The sequence below is a fragment of the Echiichthys vipera genome (genome assembly GCF_963691815.1).
Source record: "Echiichthys vipera genome assembly, chromosome: 7".
In the NCBI taxonomy this organism is placed as follows: domain Eukaryota; kingdom Metazoa; phylum Chordata; class Actinopteri; order Perciformes; family Trachinidae; genus Echiichthys; species Echiichthys vipera.
In genome coordinates this window covers 720,704-733,090 of record NC_139832.1, presented here as the reverse complement: position 1 = coordinate 733,090, position 12,387 = coordinate 720,704, and the positions used below count along the sequence as shown (strand labels likewise).

The 12,387-nt window shown below is 37.9% G+C and overlaps 2 protein-coding genes across 2 annotated transcripts; both read left to right on the top strand.

The window, feature by feature from the left end:
- The first annotated feature begins 2,629 nt into the window (after positions 1 to 2,629).
- On the top strand, positions 2,630 to 4,310 carry cUnh15orf40 (chromosome Un C15orf40 homolog). The gene is made up of 4 exons (XM_083917218.1): positions 2,630 to 3,074; positions 3,201 to 3,333; positions 3,890 to 4,017; positions 4,091 to 4,310. Exons 1-4 carry the CDS (start codon positions 2,664 to 2,666, stop codon positions 4,178 to 4,180), a joined length of 762 nt encoding a protein of 253 aa, XP_083773344.1. The 5' UTR covers positions 2,630 to 2,663; the 3' UTR covers positions 4,181 to 4,310.
- Positions 4,311 to 9,332: 5,022 nt separating this feature from the next.
- On the top strand, positions 9,333 to 12,251 carry cart2 (cocaine- and amphetamine-regulated transcript 2; the record flags this gene model as incomplete). Its single annotated transcript, XM_083916840.1, has 3 exons — positions 9,333 to 9,449; positions 10,844 to 10,927; positions 12,144 to 12,251. The coding sequence occupies 3 exons, from the start codon at positions 9,333 to 9,335 to the stop codon at positions 12,249 to 12,251; spliced, it is 309 nt and encodes a 102-aa protein (XP_083772966.1).
- Positions 12,252 to 12,387: the final 136 nt, after the last annotated feature.

Here is a 12,387-nt window from a genome sequence, read left to right as displayed (position 1 = left end):
TTTCTCTGACTCAACTGTCGCTTCTGTCGCTTTGCAGCTTCTGCTCTGAGCAACAGGCTGTTAGCGAGCTAACAAGCTAACGGAGCTAACGAGCTAGCCGAGCACACTTCCGGAGAAGGCCTTCAGAGTAAAAGTCCAGACTCTTACTTTTAAGCACAGTTACACTGAGCAGGTTTTATGTGGACTGCATCAATCTTATTATTGTCATTACAATATTTATTATTATTAAATTAACGAATTAACTATTATTATATTACCATTCTTTTTATATTTAACATTTTTATTTTTACTATTATTATTATTATTTTTGAGCAATACTGTAATAATAATAATTCAACTTTGTAATTTCCCAGTTTTCTTTCATTAAACTCTGCTTTGATTTTATTTAATTGTATTATTAATTTATTAACTAATTAATTGATTAATTAATGAACTGATGAACTGATTCAAAGTTGCAGCTCTTCCGGTTCCTGTGGAAACATTTTGATTCTTCTGTGAAATAAAATAATTTCACTTTTATTGTGAAGGTGAAAGCATCACTTCCGGGACGGCTGTGCTCGCGACTTGACTCTGAACAACGTGATTGGTTCAGAAGACGTCATCTCATTAATATTCATGAGTTAGAGTCGAAACTTTTCTTCAGTAAAAAAAACACAAAAGAATTAAAGAAATAATCAGAATATAAATATAATAAAAAATCTAAATAATATAAATATAATTAAAAAAATAATCACAATATAACAAATATAAAATAAAAAAAACACAATATAAATATAATAAAATAATAAATCAGAATAATATAAATATAATAAAAAAATCAAAATAATATAAATATAATTTTTTTAAATCAGAATAAAATAAATATAAAATAAAATCATAAGAATAAATATAATAAAATAATAAATCACATTAATATAATTTTAAAAAATCATCAAAATAATATTAATTTTTTTTTTAAATCAGAATATTACAAATATAATTAAAAAGTAATCAGAATGATATAAAATGATTAAATCAGAAAAATAAAAATATAAAAAGAATCCTCAGAATAAAACAAATATAAAGTAAAAAAAATCATTCAAATATAAACATTTAAAAATCATCAGAATGATGAAGTTTAAACGTGTCAAAGTGTTTTAAAAACAGAGTTAAAACAGTTTTGAACTCTTTCTAAAGTGTTGTTTGAACGTTTCTGTGTAAACTCACTTTTCTTCCTCGTGTCTCGTGTTTGTTCTTTTATCTTCTTTGATGTTTTTATAAAATCGTTTCCTTCCTCAAAGTCAAAAGACAGGAAACAGAAAAGAGAAGGAAACAAACTCACTTTTTATAGTTTAAATGTGACTGAATGTAGAAAATAACTTTGATTCTTTGTCTGATTTTGTGTTTTATAATAAACAGACGTCAGTGTTCACAGAGAAGAAGCTGCTTTATTTCAGGACAAACACAAAGACACTCAAACTCAAACTGACTCATACGTTTCTGCTCCTCACTGCTGTTTAATGGTCCTTTCAAAGTAAAAGCACGAACAGGGACAGTGTCTCCTCAGTGGAGTCCCTGCAGCAGCAGCCGGGCCTCCTGCAGAGGAGAGCTCCCCCACCTGGTGCAAACACACAACTGCGACACACACACACACACTCTCACACACACACACACACACACACACACACACACACACACACACACACACACACACACACACACACACACACACACACACACACACACACACACACACACACACACACACACAAACAGACAGACAGACAGACAGAGAGAGAGAGAGAGAGAGAGATGGAGAAAGAGACAGACAGACACACACACACTTGTGTGTGTATCCTCAAAGCAGATTCAGTCCAAAGCAACTGGACTTGGTTCTTTGTCAGGAAGACGTTTCACCTCTGATCCAAGAGGCTTCATCAGTTCATGTACACATCTGAGCAGGACCAGGACCAGGCTGGGACTGGACCAGGACCAGGAACAGGACCAGGCTGGGACTGGACCAGGACCAGGACCAGGCTGGGACTGGTCCTGTTGCTGGTCCAGTCCCAGCCTGGTCCTGGTCCTGGTCCAGTCTCAGCCTGGTCCCTGGTCCTGGTCCTGGTCCTGGTCCAGTCCCAGCCTGGTCCTGGTCCTGGTCCTGGTCCTGGTCCAGCCTGGTCCTGGTCCCAGCCTGGTCCTGGTCCTGGTCCTGGTCCTGGTCTTGGTCCTGGTCCTGGTCCAGTCCCAGCCTGGTCCTGGTCCTGGTCCTGGTCCTGGTCCAGTCCCAGCCTGGTCCTGGTCCTGGTCCTGGTCCTGGTCAGATGCGTACATGAACTGATGAAGCCTCTTGGATCAGAGGTGAAACGTCTTCCTGACAAAGAACCAGGTCCAGCTGCTTTGGACTGAACTATTTCTTTGTTTTAAATTTTTTAAAACAAAGAAATATAAACGAAATAAATCTAAATAATCCAGATGTCGCAGTGATTTCTATGTAAATATAATTTTATGTTTTAACTGAGAATTAATATTTTTTAAAAACGATATTTTTATTTAGGCTTTTAGACCGGAAATACCGGAAGTGGACCGGATGTTTACATTTTAGCATTGCTAACAGCTAACAAGCTAACCAGCTAACAGGCAGGTTGATGTTTTCCCGCTCAAATTTAACGTTAACTTGTAGTTTTATGACTTTACCTAAATATGTTCATTCATTCAGAGCTGCTCCGCTAACGGTGAACCGTTTACCGGACGTCACCCCGGTGCTCCGCCGCCCGGTAAGCGTCCTCTCCCGGGGCAGAGCGCCTCCTCTCTCGGTGCTCAGCCGCCCGGTCACCGTCCTCTCCCGGGGCAGACCGCCTCCTCTCCCGGTGCTCCGCCGCCCGGTAAGCGTCCTCTCCCGGGGCAGAGCGCCTCCTCTCTCGGTGCTCTTCTGCCCGGTGGTCACCGTCCTCTCCCGGGCCAGAGCGCCTCCTCTCCCGGTGCTCAGCCGCCCGGTGGTAAGCGTCCTCTCCCGGGGCGGAGCGCCTCCTCTGCCCGCTGCTCAGCGGCTCATAAGCGGCTCCACAAACAGACAGATGCCGAAAAAAGAGAAAGCGGTGAGTTATTAAAGATTAATGTTACACTGTTGTTCACCTGGAAAGTATCATACAACAACAACAACAACAATAATAATATTATATTAATTATAATAATAATAATAAAGTGTCGTTACCGTGACACAGGTGAAGGGACGTCCGTCTGCCGCCGCCGCAGCAGCGGAGACAGAAGCGTCTTCTCCGGTGGTTCGGGACAAAAGCGGATCCGTGACCATAACGGTGCACGCCAAGCCCGGCGCGAGACTCAGCGCCATCACAGGTCACCTGCACTCTGAGTGACGTCATCACAGGTCACCTGCACTCTGAGTGACGTCATCACAGGTCACCTGCACTCTGAGTGACGTCATCACAGGTCACCTGCACTCTGAGTGTGATGTCATCACAGGTCACCTGCACCCTGAGTGACGTCATCACAGGTCACCTGCACCCTGTGTGTGATGTCATCACAGGTCACCTGCACTCTGAGTGTGATGTCATCACAGGTCGCTCTGCGGGTGATGATGAGTGATGTCATCACAGGTCGCCCTCACTCTGCGCGTGATGATGAGTGATGTCATCACAGGTCGCTCTGCGCGTGATGATGAGTGATGTCATCACAGGTCACCTGCACCCTGAGTGACGTCATCACAGGTCACCTGCACCCTGTGTGTGATGTCATCACAGGTCACCTGCACTCTGAGTGTGATGTCATCACAGGTCGCTCTGCGTGTGATGATGAGTGATGTCATCACAGGTCGCCCTCACTCTGCATGTGATGATGAGTGATGTCATCACAGGTCGCCTGACACACGACGTCTCTTCTTCTTCTCTTGCAGACGTTTCTGCAGAGGCGGTGGGAGTGGCCATCGCGGCACCGCCGGCTGACGGAGAGGCCAACGCCGAGCTGGTCCGCTTCCTGGCTCAGGTCCTGGAGCTGAAGAAGAGTCACGTGTCCCTGGACAAGGTTGGCTCACACTCAGTGACACGCGTCCTGGTCTCAGGTGGAAACGGGCGTCACATGTTCTCTCCTCCTGCAGGGCGCCAGGTCCAGAGACAAACTCATCACACTGGACTCCTCTCTGGGCCCAGAGGAGGTGCTGAGGAGGCTCCGACAGGCCGCAGACTGACGGAGCAGCAGGAGGAGACCTGCTGCTGACTGACGGAGCAGGAGGAGGAGGAGGAGACCTGCTGCTGACTGACGGAGCAGCAGCAGGAGGAGGAGACCTGCTGCAATTTTTTTGTTTAATAAAAAAAATGTAATCTGTACATAAACACTTTATTAAATATCAAAGTTCTTCAGGAGGCAGAAAGGAAAGAACTGTGTGTGTGTGTGTGTGCTAAAGTGTCCTCTAGGAGCATAAACGTGTGTTAAAGTGTCCTCTAGGAGCATAAACATGTGCTAAAGTGTCCTCTAGGAGCATAAACGTGTGTTAAAGTGTCCTCTAGGAGCATAAACGTGTGTTAAAGTGTCCTCTAGGACCATAAACGTGTGTTAAAGTGTCCTCTAGGAGCATAAACGTGTGTTAAAGTGTCCTCTAGGAGCATGAACCTGTGTTAAAGTGTCCTCTAGGAGCATAAACGTGTGTTAAAGTGTCCTCTAGGAGCATAAACGTGTGCTAAACTGTCCTCTAGGAGCATAAACGTGTGTTAAAGTGTCCTCTAGGAGCATAAACGTGTGTTAAAGTGTCCTCTAGGAGCATAAACGTGTGCTAAAGTGTCCTCTAGGAGCATAAACGTGTGTTAAAGTGTCCTCTAGGAGCATAAACGTGTGTTAAAGTGTCCTCTAGGAGCATAAACATGTGCTAAAGTGTCCTCTAGGAGCATAAACGTGTGTTAAAGTGTCCTCTAGGAGCATAAACGTGTGTTAAAGTGTCCTCTAGGAGCATAAACGTGTGTTAAAGTGTCCTCTAGGAGCATGAACCTGTGTTAAAGTGTCCTCTAGGAGCATAAACGTGTGTTAAAGTGTCCTCTAGGAGCATAAACGTGTGTTAAAGTGTCCTCTAGGAGCATAAACGTGTGTTAAAGTGTCCTCTAGGAGCATAAACGTGTGCTAAAGTGTCCTCTAGGAGCATAAACGTGTGTTAAAGTGTCCTCTAGGAGCATAAACGTGTGTTAAAGTGTCCTCTAGGAGCATAAACGTGTGTTAAAGTGTCCTCTAGGAGCATAAACGTGTGCTAAAGTGTCCTCTAGGAGCATAAACGTGTGTTAAAGTGTCCTCTAGGAGCATAAACGTGTGTTAAAGTGTCCTCTAGGAGCATAAACGTGTGTTAAAGTGTCCTCTAGGATCATAAACGTGTGCTAAAGTGTCCTCTAGGAGCATAAACGTGTGCTAAAGTGTCCTCTAGGAGCATAAACGTGTGTTAAAGTGTCCTCTAGGATCATAAACGTGTGCTAAAGTGTCCTCTAGGAGCATAAACGTGTGTTAAAGTGTCCTCTAGGAGCATAAACGTGTGCTAAAGTGTCCTCTAGGAGCATAAACGTGTGCTAAAGTGTCCTCTAGGAGCATAAACGTGTGTTAAAGTGTCCTCTAGGAGCATAAACGTGTGTTAAAGTGTCCTCTAGGAGCATAAACGTGTGTTAAAGTGTCCTCTAGGAGCATAAACCAGTGTTAAAGTGTCCTCTAGGAGCATAAACGTGTGCTAAAGTGTCCTCTAGGAGCATAAACGTGTGTTAAAGTGTCCTCTAGGAGCATAAATGTGTGCTAAAGTGTCCTCTAGGAGCATAAACGTGTGTTAAAGTGTCCTCTAGGAGCATAAACGTGTGCTAAAGTGTCCTCTAGGAGCATAAACGTGTGTTAAAGTGTCCTCTAGGAGCATAAACGTGTGTTAAAGTGTCCTCTAGGAGCATAAACGTGTGTTAAAGTGTCCTCTAGGATCATAAACGTGTGCTAAAGTGTCCTCTAGGAGCATAAACGTGTGCTAAAGTGTCCTCTAGGAGCATAAACGTGTGTTAAAGTGTCCTCTAGGATCATAAACGTGTGCTAAAGTGTCCTCTAGGAGCATAAACGTGTGTTAAAGTGTCCTCTAGGAGCATAAACGTGTGCTAAAGTGTCCTCTAGGAGCATAAACGTGTGCTAAAGTGTCCTCTAGGAGCATAAACGTGTGTTAAAGTGTCCTCTAGGAGCATAAACGTGTGTTAAAGTGTCCTCTAGGAGCATAAACGTGTGTTAAAGTGTCCTCTAGGAGCATAAACCAGTGTTAAAGTGTCCTCTAGGAGCATAAACGTGTGCTAAAGTGTCCTCTAGGAGCATAAACGTGTGTTAAAGTGTCCTCTAGGAGCATAAATGTGTGCTAAAGTGTCCTCTAGGAGCATAAACGTGTGTTAAAGTGTCCTCTAGGAGCATAAACGTGTGCTAAAGTGTCCTCTAGGAGCATAAACGTGTGCTAAAGTGTCCTCTAGGAGCATAAACGTGTGTTAAAGTTAAAAGAGAGTTTCTTCTTTATTCTAAGCTGACGGACGGAAGCGTCTGGTTGTCTTCGGTCTTCAGCAGAACCACAGGATTCCCATCACCACTGGATGATGATGAGGAGCTTTGTTGGGGTTTAAGAAGCTGCAGTGGATCAAAGTCTGCACGGATAAGGACTTCCTGTCAGACGCTGCTGCTGTGAGACGCCGCTGTGAGACGGTTCTGTCACTGAGAGTCTTACGTAAGAGGAACCTGCAGCGCCGGAGCCGGATCAGAGGCTCCACGTCTGCAGATGAGCCCGTCAGACGACAGAGCTGAGCCCGTCACACGACAGAGCTGAGCCCGTCACACGACACTAAAGCTGCTGCCGACACTTTGGGACAGAAATCCTCTTTCCTGTGAGTTCTGAATCTGCAGCTGCTGAAATAAAACACTGACACTGAAGGGATTCAAATCAGCAAACGACCGACGCACAAAGTCCTGTTTGTATGAACACATGAGACAACTGGTGCTCCAACACAAGAGACACACACAACACAACAACAACGCAACACAACAACAAGAGACACACACAACACAACAACAACACAACTGCTTTGTTGTTGTTTTGAGTCTGCAAATACACGTACAACTGCAAAGAGACACATAACAACCACAAAGAGACACAAAACAACCACAAAGAGACAAAAAACAACTACAAAGAGACACAAAACAACCACAAAGAGACTCAAAACAACCACAAAGAGACACAAAACAACCACAAAGAAACACAAAACAACTACAAAGAGACATAAAACAACCACAAAGAGACACAAAACAGCTACAAAGAGACATAAAACAACCACAAAGAGACACAAAACAACCTCAAAGAGACACAAAACAACTACAAAGAGACACAAAACAACCACAAAGAGACACAAAACAACTACAAAGAGACACAAAACAACTACAAAGAGACACAAAACAACTACAAAGAGACACAAAACAACAACAAAGAGACACAAAACAACCACAAAGAGACTCAAAACAACCACAAAGAGACACAAAACAACTACAAAGAGACACAAAACAACTACAAAGAGACACAAAACAACTACAAAGAGACACAAAACAACCACAAAGAGACACAAAACAACTACAAAGAGACACAAAACAACTACAAAGACACACAAAACAACTACAAAGAGACACAAAACAACTACAAAGACACAAAACAACTACAAAGAGACACAAAACAACCACAAAGAGACACAAAACAACTACAAAGAGACACAAAACAACTACAAAGAGACACAAAACAACCACAAAGAGACACAAAACAACTACAAAGAGACACAAAACAACTACAAAGACACAAAACAACTACAAAGAGACACAAAACAACTACAAAGAAACACAAAACATCTACAAAGAGACACAAAACAACCACAAAGAGACACAAAACAACTGCAAAGAGACACAAAACAACCGCAAAGAGACACAAAAAAACCACATAGAGACACAAAACAACAACAAAGAGACACAAAACAACTACAAAGAGACACAAAACAACCACAAAGAGACACAAAACAACTACATAGAGACACAAAACAACTACAAAGAGACACAAAACAACCACAAAGAGACACAAAACAACCACAAAGAGACACAAAACAACCACAAAGAGACACAAAACAACTACAAAGAGACACAAACAACTACAAAGAGACACAAAACAATTACAAAGAGACACAAAACAACCACAAAGAGACACAAAACAACTACAAAGACACAAAACAACCACAAAGAGACACAAAACAACTACAAAGAGACACAAAACAACCACAAAGAGACACGAAACAACTACAAAGAGACACAAAACAACCACAAAGAGACACAAAACAACTACAAAGACACAAAACAACCACAAAGAGACACAAAACAACTACAAAGAGACACAAAACAACCACAAAGAGACACAAAACAACTACAAAGAGACACAAAACAACCACAAAGAGACACAAAACAACCACAAAGAGACACAAAACAACCACAAAGAGACACAAAACAACTACAAAGAGACACAAACAACTACAAAGAGACACAAAACAATTACAAAGAGACACAAAACAACCACAAAGAGACACAAAACAACTACAAAGACACAAAACAACCACAAAGAGACACAAAACAACTACAAAGAGACACAAAACAACCACAAAGAGACACAAAACAACCACAAAGAGACACAAAACAACTACAAAGAGACACAAACAACTACAAAGAGACACAAAACAATTACAAAGAGACACAAAACAACCACAAAGAGACACAAAACAACTACAAAGACACAAAACAACCACAAAGAGACACAAAACAACTACAAAGAGACACAAAACAACCACAAAGAGACACAAAACAACTACAAAGAGACACAAAACAACCACAAAGAGACACAAAACAACTACAAAGAGACACAAAACAACCACAAAGAGACACGAAACAACTACAAAGAGACACAAAACAACTACAAAGAGACAGAAAAAAACTACAAGATGATAATGATATTATATTATTATCTATTTCATTATTTTATGTTTTATCATTAATATATTTTATTTTTATATTATTATATTTTATTATGTTTTTTATTAAAATTTTTAATTATCTTTATTATACACATGTACTTATTTTATATTCTTAAGTCTTAATTAATTAATTAACTTATTTTTTTAATGTCTTTATTGATGAGTCCGCTACGTCACACCCGTGACGTCGTCGTGACGCGGAGGGGGCGGGGCCGGTCCCCTAAACATCCCGCACGCGGCGGAGCAGCGCGTGACAAACACTCGCAGCAGCAGCTCGCGGAACTTTGTCTCCGTTTCTGTGGCAACATGTGGGCGCGAGCTGTGCTGTGCGCGGCGCTGCTGTGCGCGCTCTCCCCGGAGGGACGGACGGAAGCCGAGAGGGACCAGAGGGACGTCCAGGATTCCCGCCACTCCAACAGACCGGTGACGCTTTAATATTCATATTTATTATTATTTAAATATTAAATATAAATCAGAACCACAGCCCAACAGACCGGTGACGCTTTAATATTCATATTTATTATTATTTAAAATATTAAATATAAATCAGAACCACAGCCCAACAGACTGGTGACGCTTTAATATTCATATTTATTATTATTTAAAATATTAAATATAAATCAGAACCACAGCCCGACAGACTGGTGACGCTTTAATATTCATATTTATTATTATTTTAAATATTAAATATAAATCAGAACCACAGCCCAACAGACTGGTGACGCTTTAATATTCATATTTATTATTATTTTAAATATTAAATATAAATCAGAACACACTGGTTAGTTATTAAATTATTTAATATTGTTAAATTAAATTAAAATCTGCAGCAACTTTAAAATCACTTCATTTATTTCCCATAATTCTTATTTTTTTATTTTTGTTTTTTTTTAGTTATTTTTAATTTGTCTTTTTTATCTCTGGACTTATTTCACATGTTTAAACTTTATTTATTTCACATGTTTAAACTTTATTTATTTCACATGTTTAAACTTTATTTATTTCACATGTTTAAACTTTATTTATTTCCAATACATTTGTTTTTTATTAATCTTTTTATTTAGTTTTTACCTTTTTCTTTGACATGAAAATATTTTAAAGTCTATTTTGCATGTTTTATTTTATTATTGTCATTTATTTATTCATCAGGTTTAATACTTTTATTATTTTTATTTTTTTTACCTTTTTCTTTGACATAAAAATAATTAAAATCTTTCATGTGATTTTCGATCTGTTTATTTATTTTTAATCAATTTATTTATTTTTTATTTATATTCTTTTCTTATTGTATCTTTTCATTTATTTTTCATCTGTTTATTTATTTTTGTCATTTTTTAATCTATTATTTATTAATTTACCATGTTTCTACTTTTTTGAAACATAATAAATAAATAATTATCAAATCTGTGAAGATTTAATCACATTTGTGTTAAATAATAATAATTTTAATGTTTTAATGTTAAACTTAAAAGAGTCTGAAACTATTTCAATAATTCATATTTTCTTCTTCTGGTTTCTGTTTTTTTCTCTGCACGTCAAAACATTTAAACATTTATTTCTGTAAATATTATAAATATATGATTTATATATATTTAATATTTTTGTCTGTTGTTTCTCAGTTTTAATATAAAATATTAATATTTAAACATGAAATTATTTTTATTTGAAATCAGAAACAAAAAAAACTCTCGTGTTTGTTTACGTTTGTATAAAAATGTCTCAGCATTAAAATTCCCATAAATATGAAAATGAACCTTTTTCTATATTTACATATATTAAATATAATTATATTAATTATTAATCTTCTGATTTTTCAGCTCGTCGATCTTCACGAAGTTCTGGAAAAACTTCAGACGAAGAAAATTAATCTGTGGGAGAAGAAACACGGACGGGTTCCCTCTGTGAGCGTTATACATATTTAATAACCTTTAATATTTATATAACATTTATTATCTATTATATATTTAATATGTTCATATTTATTAATCTGTGGGAGAAGAAGCTCGGACGGGTTCCCTCTGTGAGCGTTATACATATTTAATAACCTTTAATATTTATATAACATTTATTATCTATTATATATTTAATATGTTCATATTTATTAATCTGTGGGAGAAGAAACACGGACGGGTTCCCTCTGTGAGCGTTTAACATATTTAATAACCTTTAATATTTAATATAATCATATTTAATATTATCATTTATTATCTATTATATATTTAATATGTTCATATTTAATAATCTGTGGGAGAAGAAACTGGGACGGGTTCCCTCTGTGAGCATTTTATATATTTAATAACCTTTAATATTTAATATATTTATTATAAATGTCATATTCATATTTAATAAGAATATGACATTTATTCCCTTTAATCTGTGGGATAAGGTTGGGTGCATGCATATTAATATTAATAACTGTTTTAAAATCATCAAATATAAATTTTTGATTTTTATTCATAAATCACAAATGAACAAGATTTTAACTTTTAATGAGTTTAATTATTTTAAGTTTGATCACAAAAAAGGAAATTTAAATAATTTAAGTGCAAGTGTTTATATATTTATTATATATTTTATTATATATTTATATATGTTTAATCATATCTTCAGTGTGACCTCGGGGAGCTGTGATTATTTTATGTGTTAAAACATGTTTTTATTATATTTATTTATTATATTTCCTCAGTGTGACCTCGGGGAGCTGTGATTATTTTATATAAAATCATATTTATATATATATATCATATTTCCTCAGTGTGACCTCGGGGAACTGTGATTATTTAATATAAAATCATATTTATTATATATTAATATCATATTTCCCAGTGTGACCTCGGGGAGCTGTGATTATTTAATATAAAAACATATATTTATATATATTTATTATATTCCTCAGTGTGACCTCGGGGAGCTGTGATTATTTAATATAAAATCATATTTATATATATTTATATATATTTATTATCATATTTCCTCAGTGTGACCTCAGGGAGCTGTGATTATTTAATATAAAATCATATTTATATATATTTATTATTATATTCCTCAGTGTGACCTCGGGGAGCTGTGATTATTTTATATAAAATCATATTTATATATATATATTATATTCTTCAGTGTGACCTCGGGGAGCTGTGCGCCGTCAGAAAAGGCTCTCGCATCGGGAGAACGTGTGATTGTCCTCGAGGAGCCGGGTGCAACTTCCTGCTGCTGAAGTGCCTTTGAGCAAAACGTCACCAGTTTATTAAACCTGTAAATTTATTATTTATTATTAATAAAGTGTCATAAACGTGTCGTTGCATTAATGGTGTTTTGTCTTTCTGATGACGTCAGATTCATTTTTTACATCGACTTTAATATT

Coding starts and splice junctions, on each gene's coding strand:
- cUnh15orf40 (XM_083917218.1), top strand. CDS start 2,664: ATGACTTTACCTAAATATGTTCATTCATTCAGAGCTGCTCCGCTAACG. Junction 3,075..3,200: donor TGCCGAAAAAAGAGAAAGCG/GTGAGTTATTAA, acceptor ACCGTGACACAG/GTGAAGGGACGTCCGTCTGC. Junction 3,334..3,889: donor GAGACTCAGCGCCATCACAG/GTCACCTGCACT, acceptor CTTCTCTTGCAG/ACGTTTCTGCAGAGGCGGTG.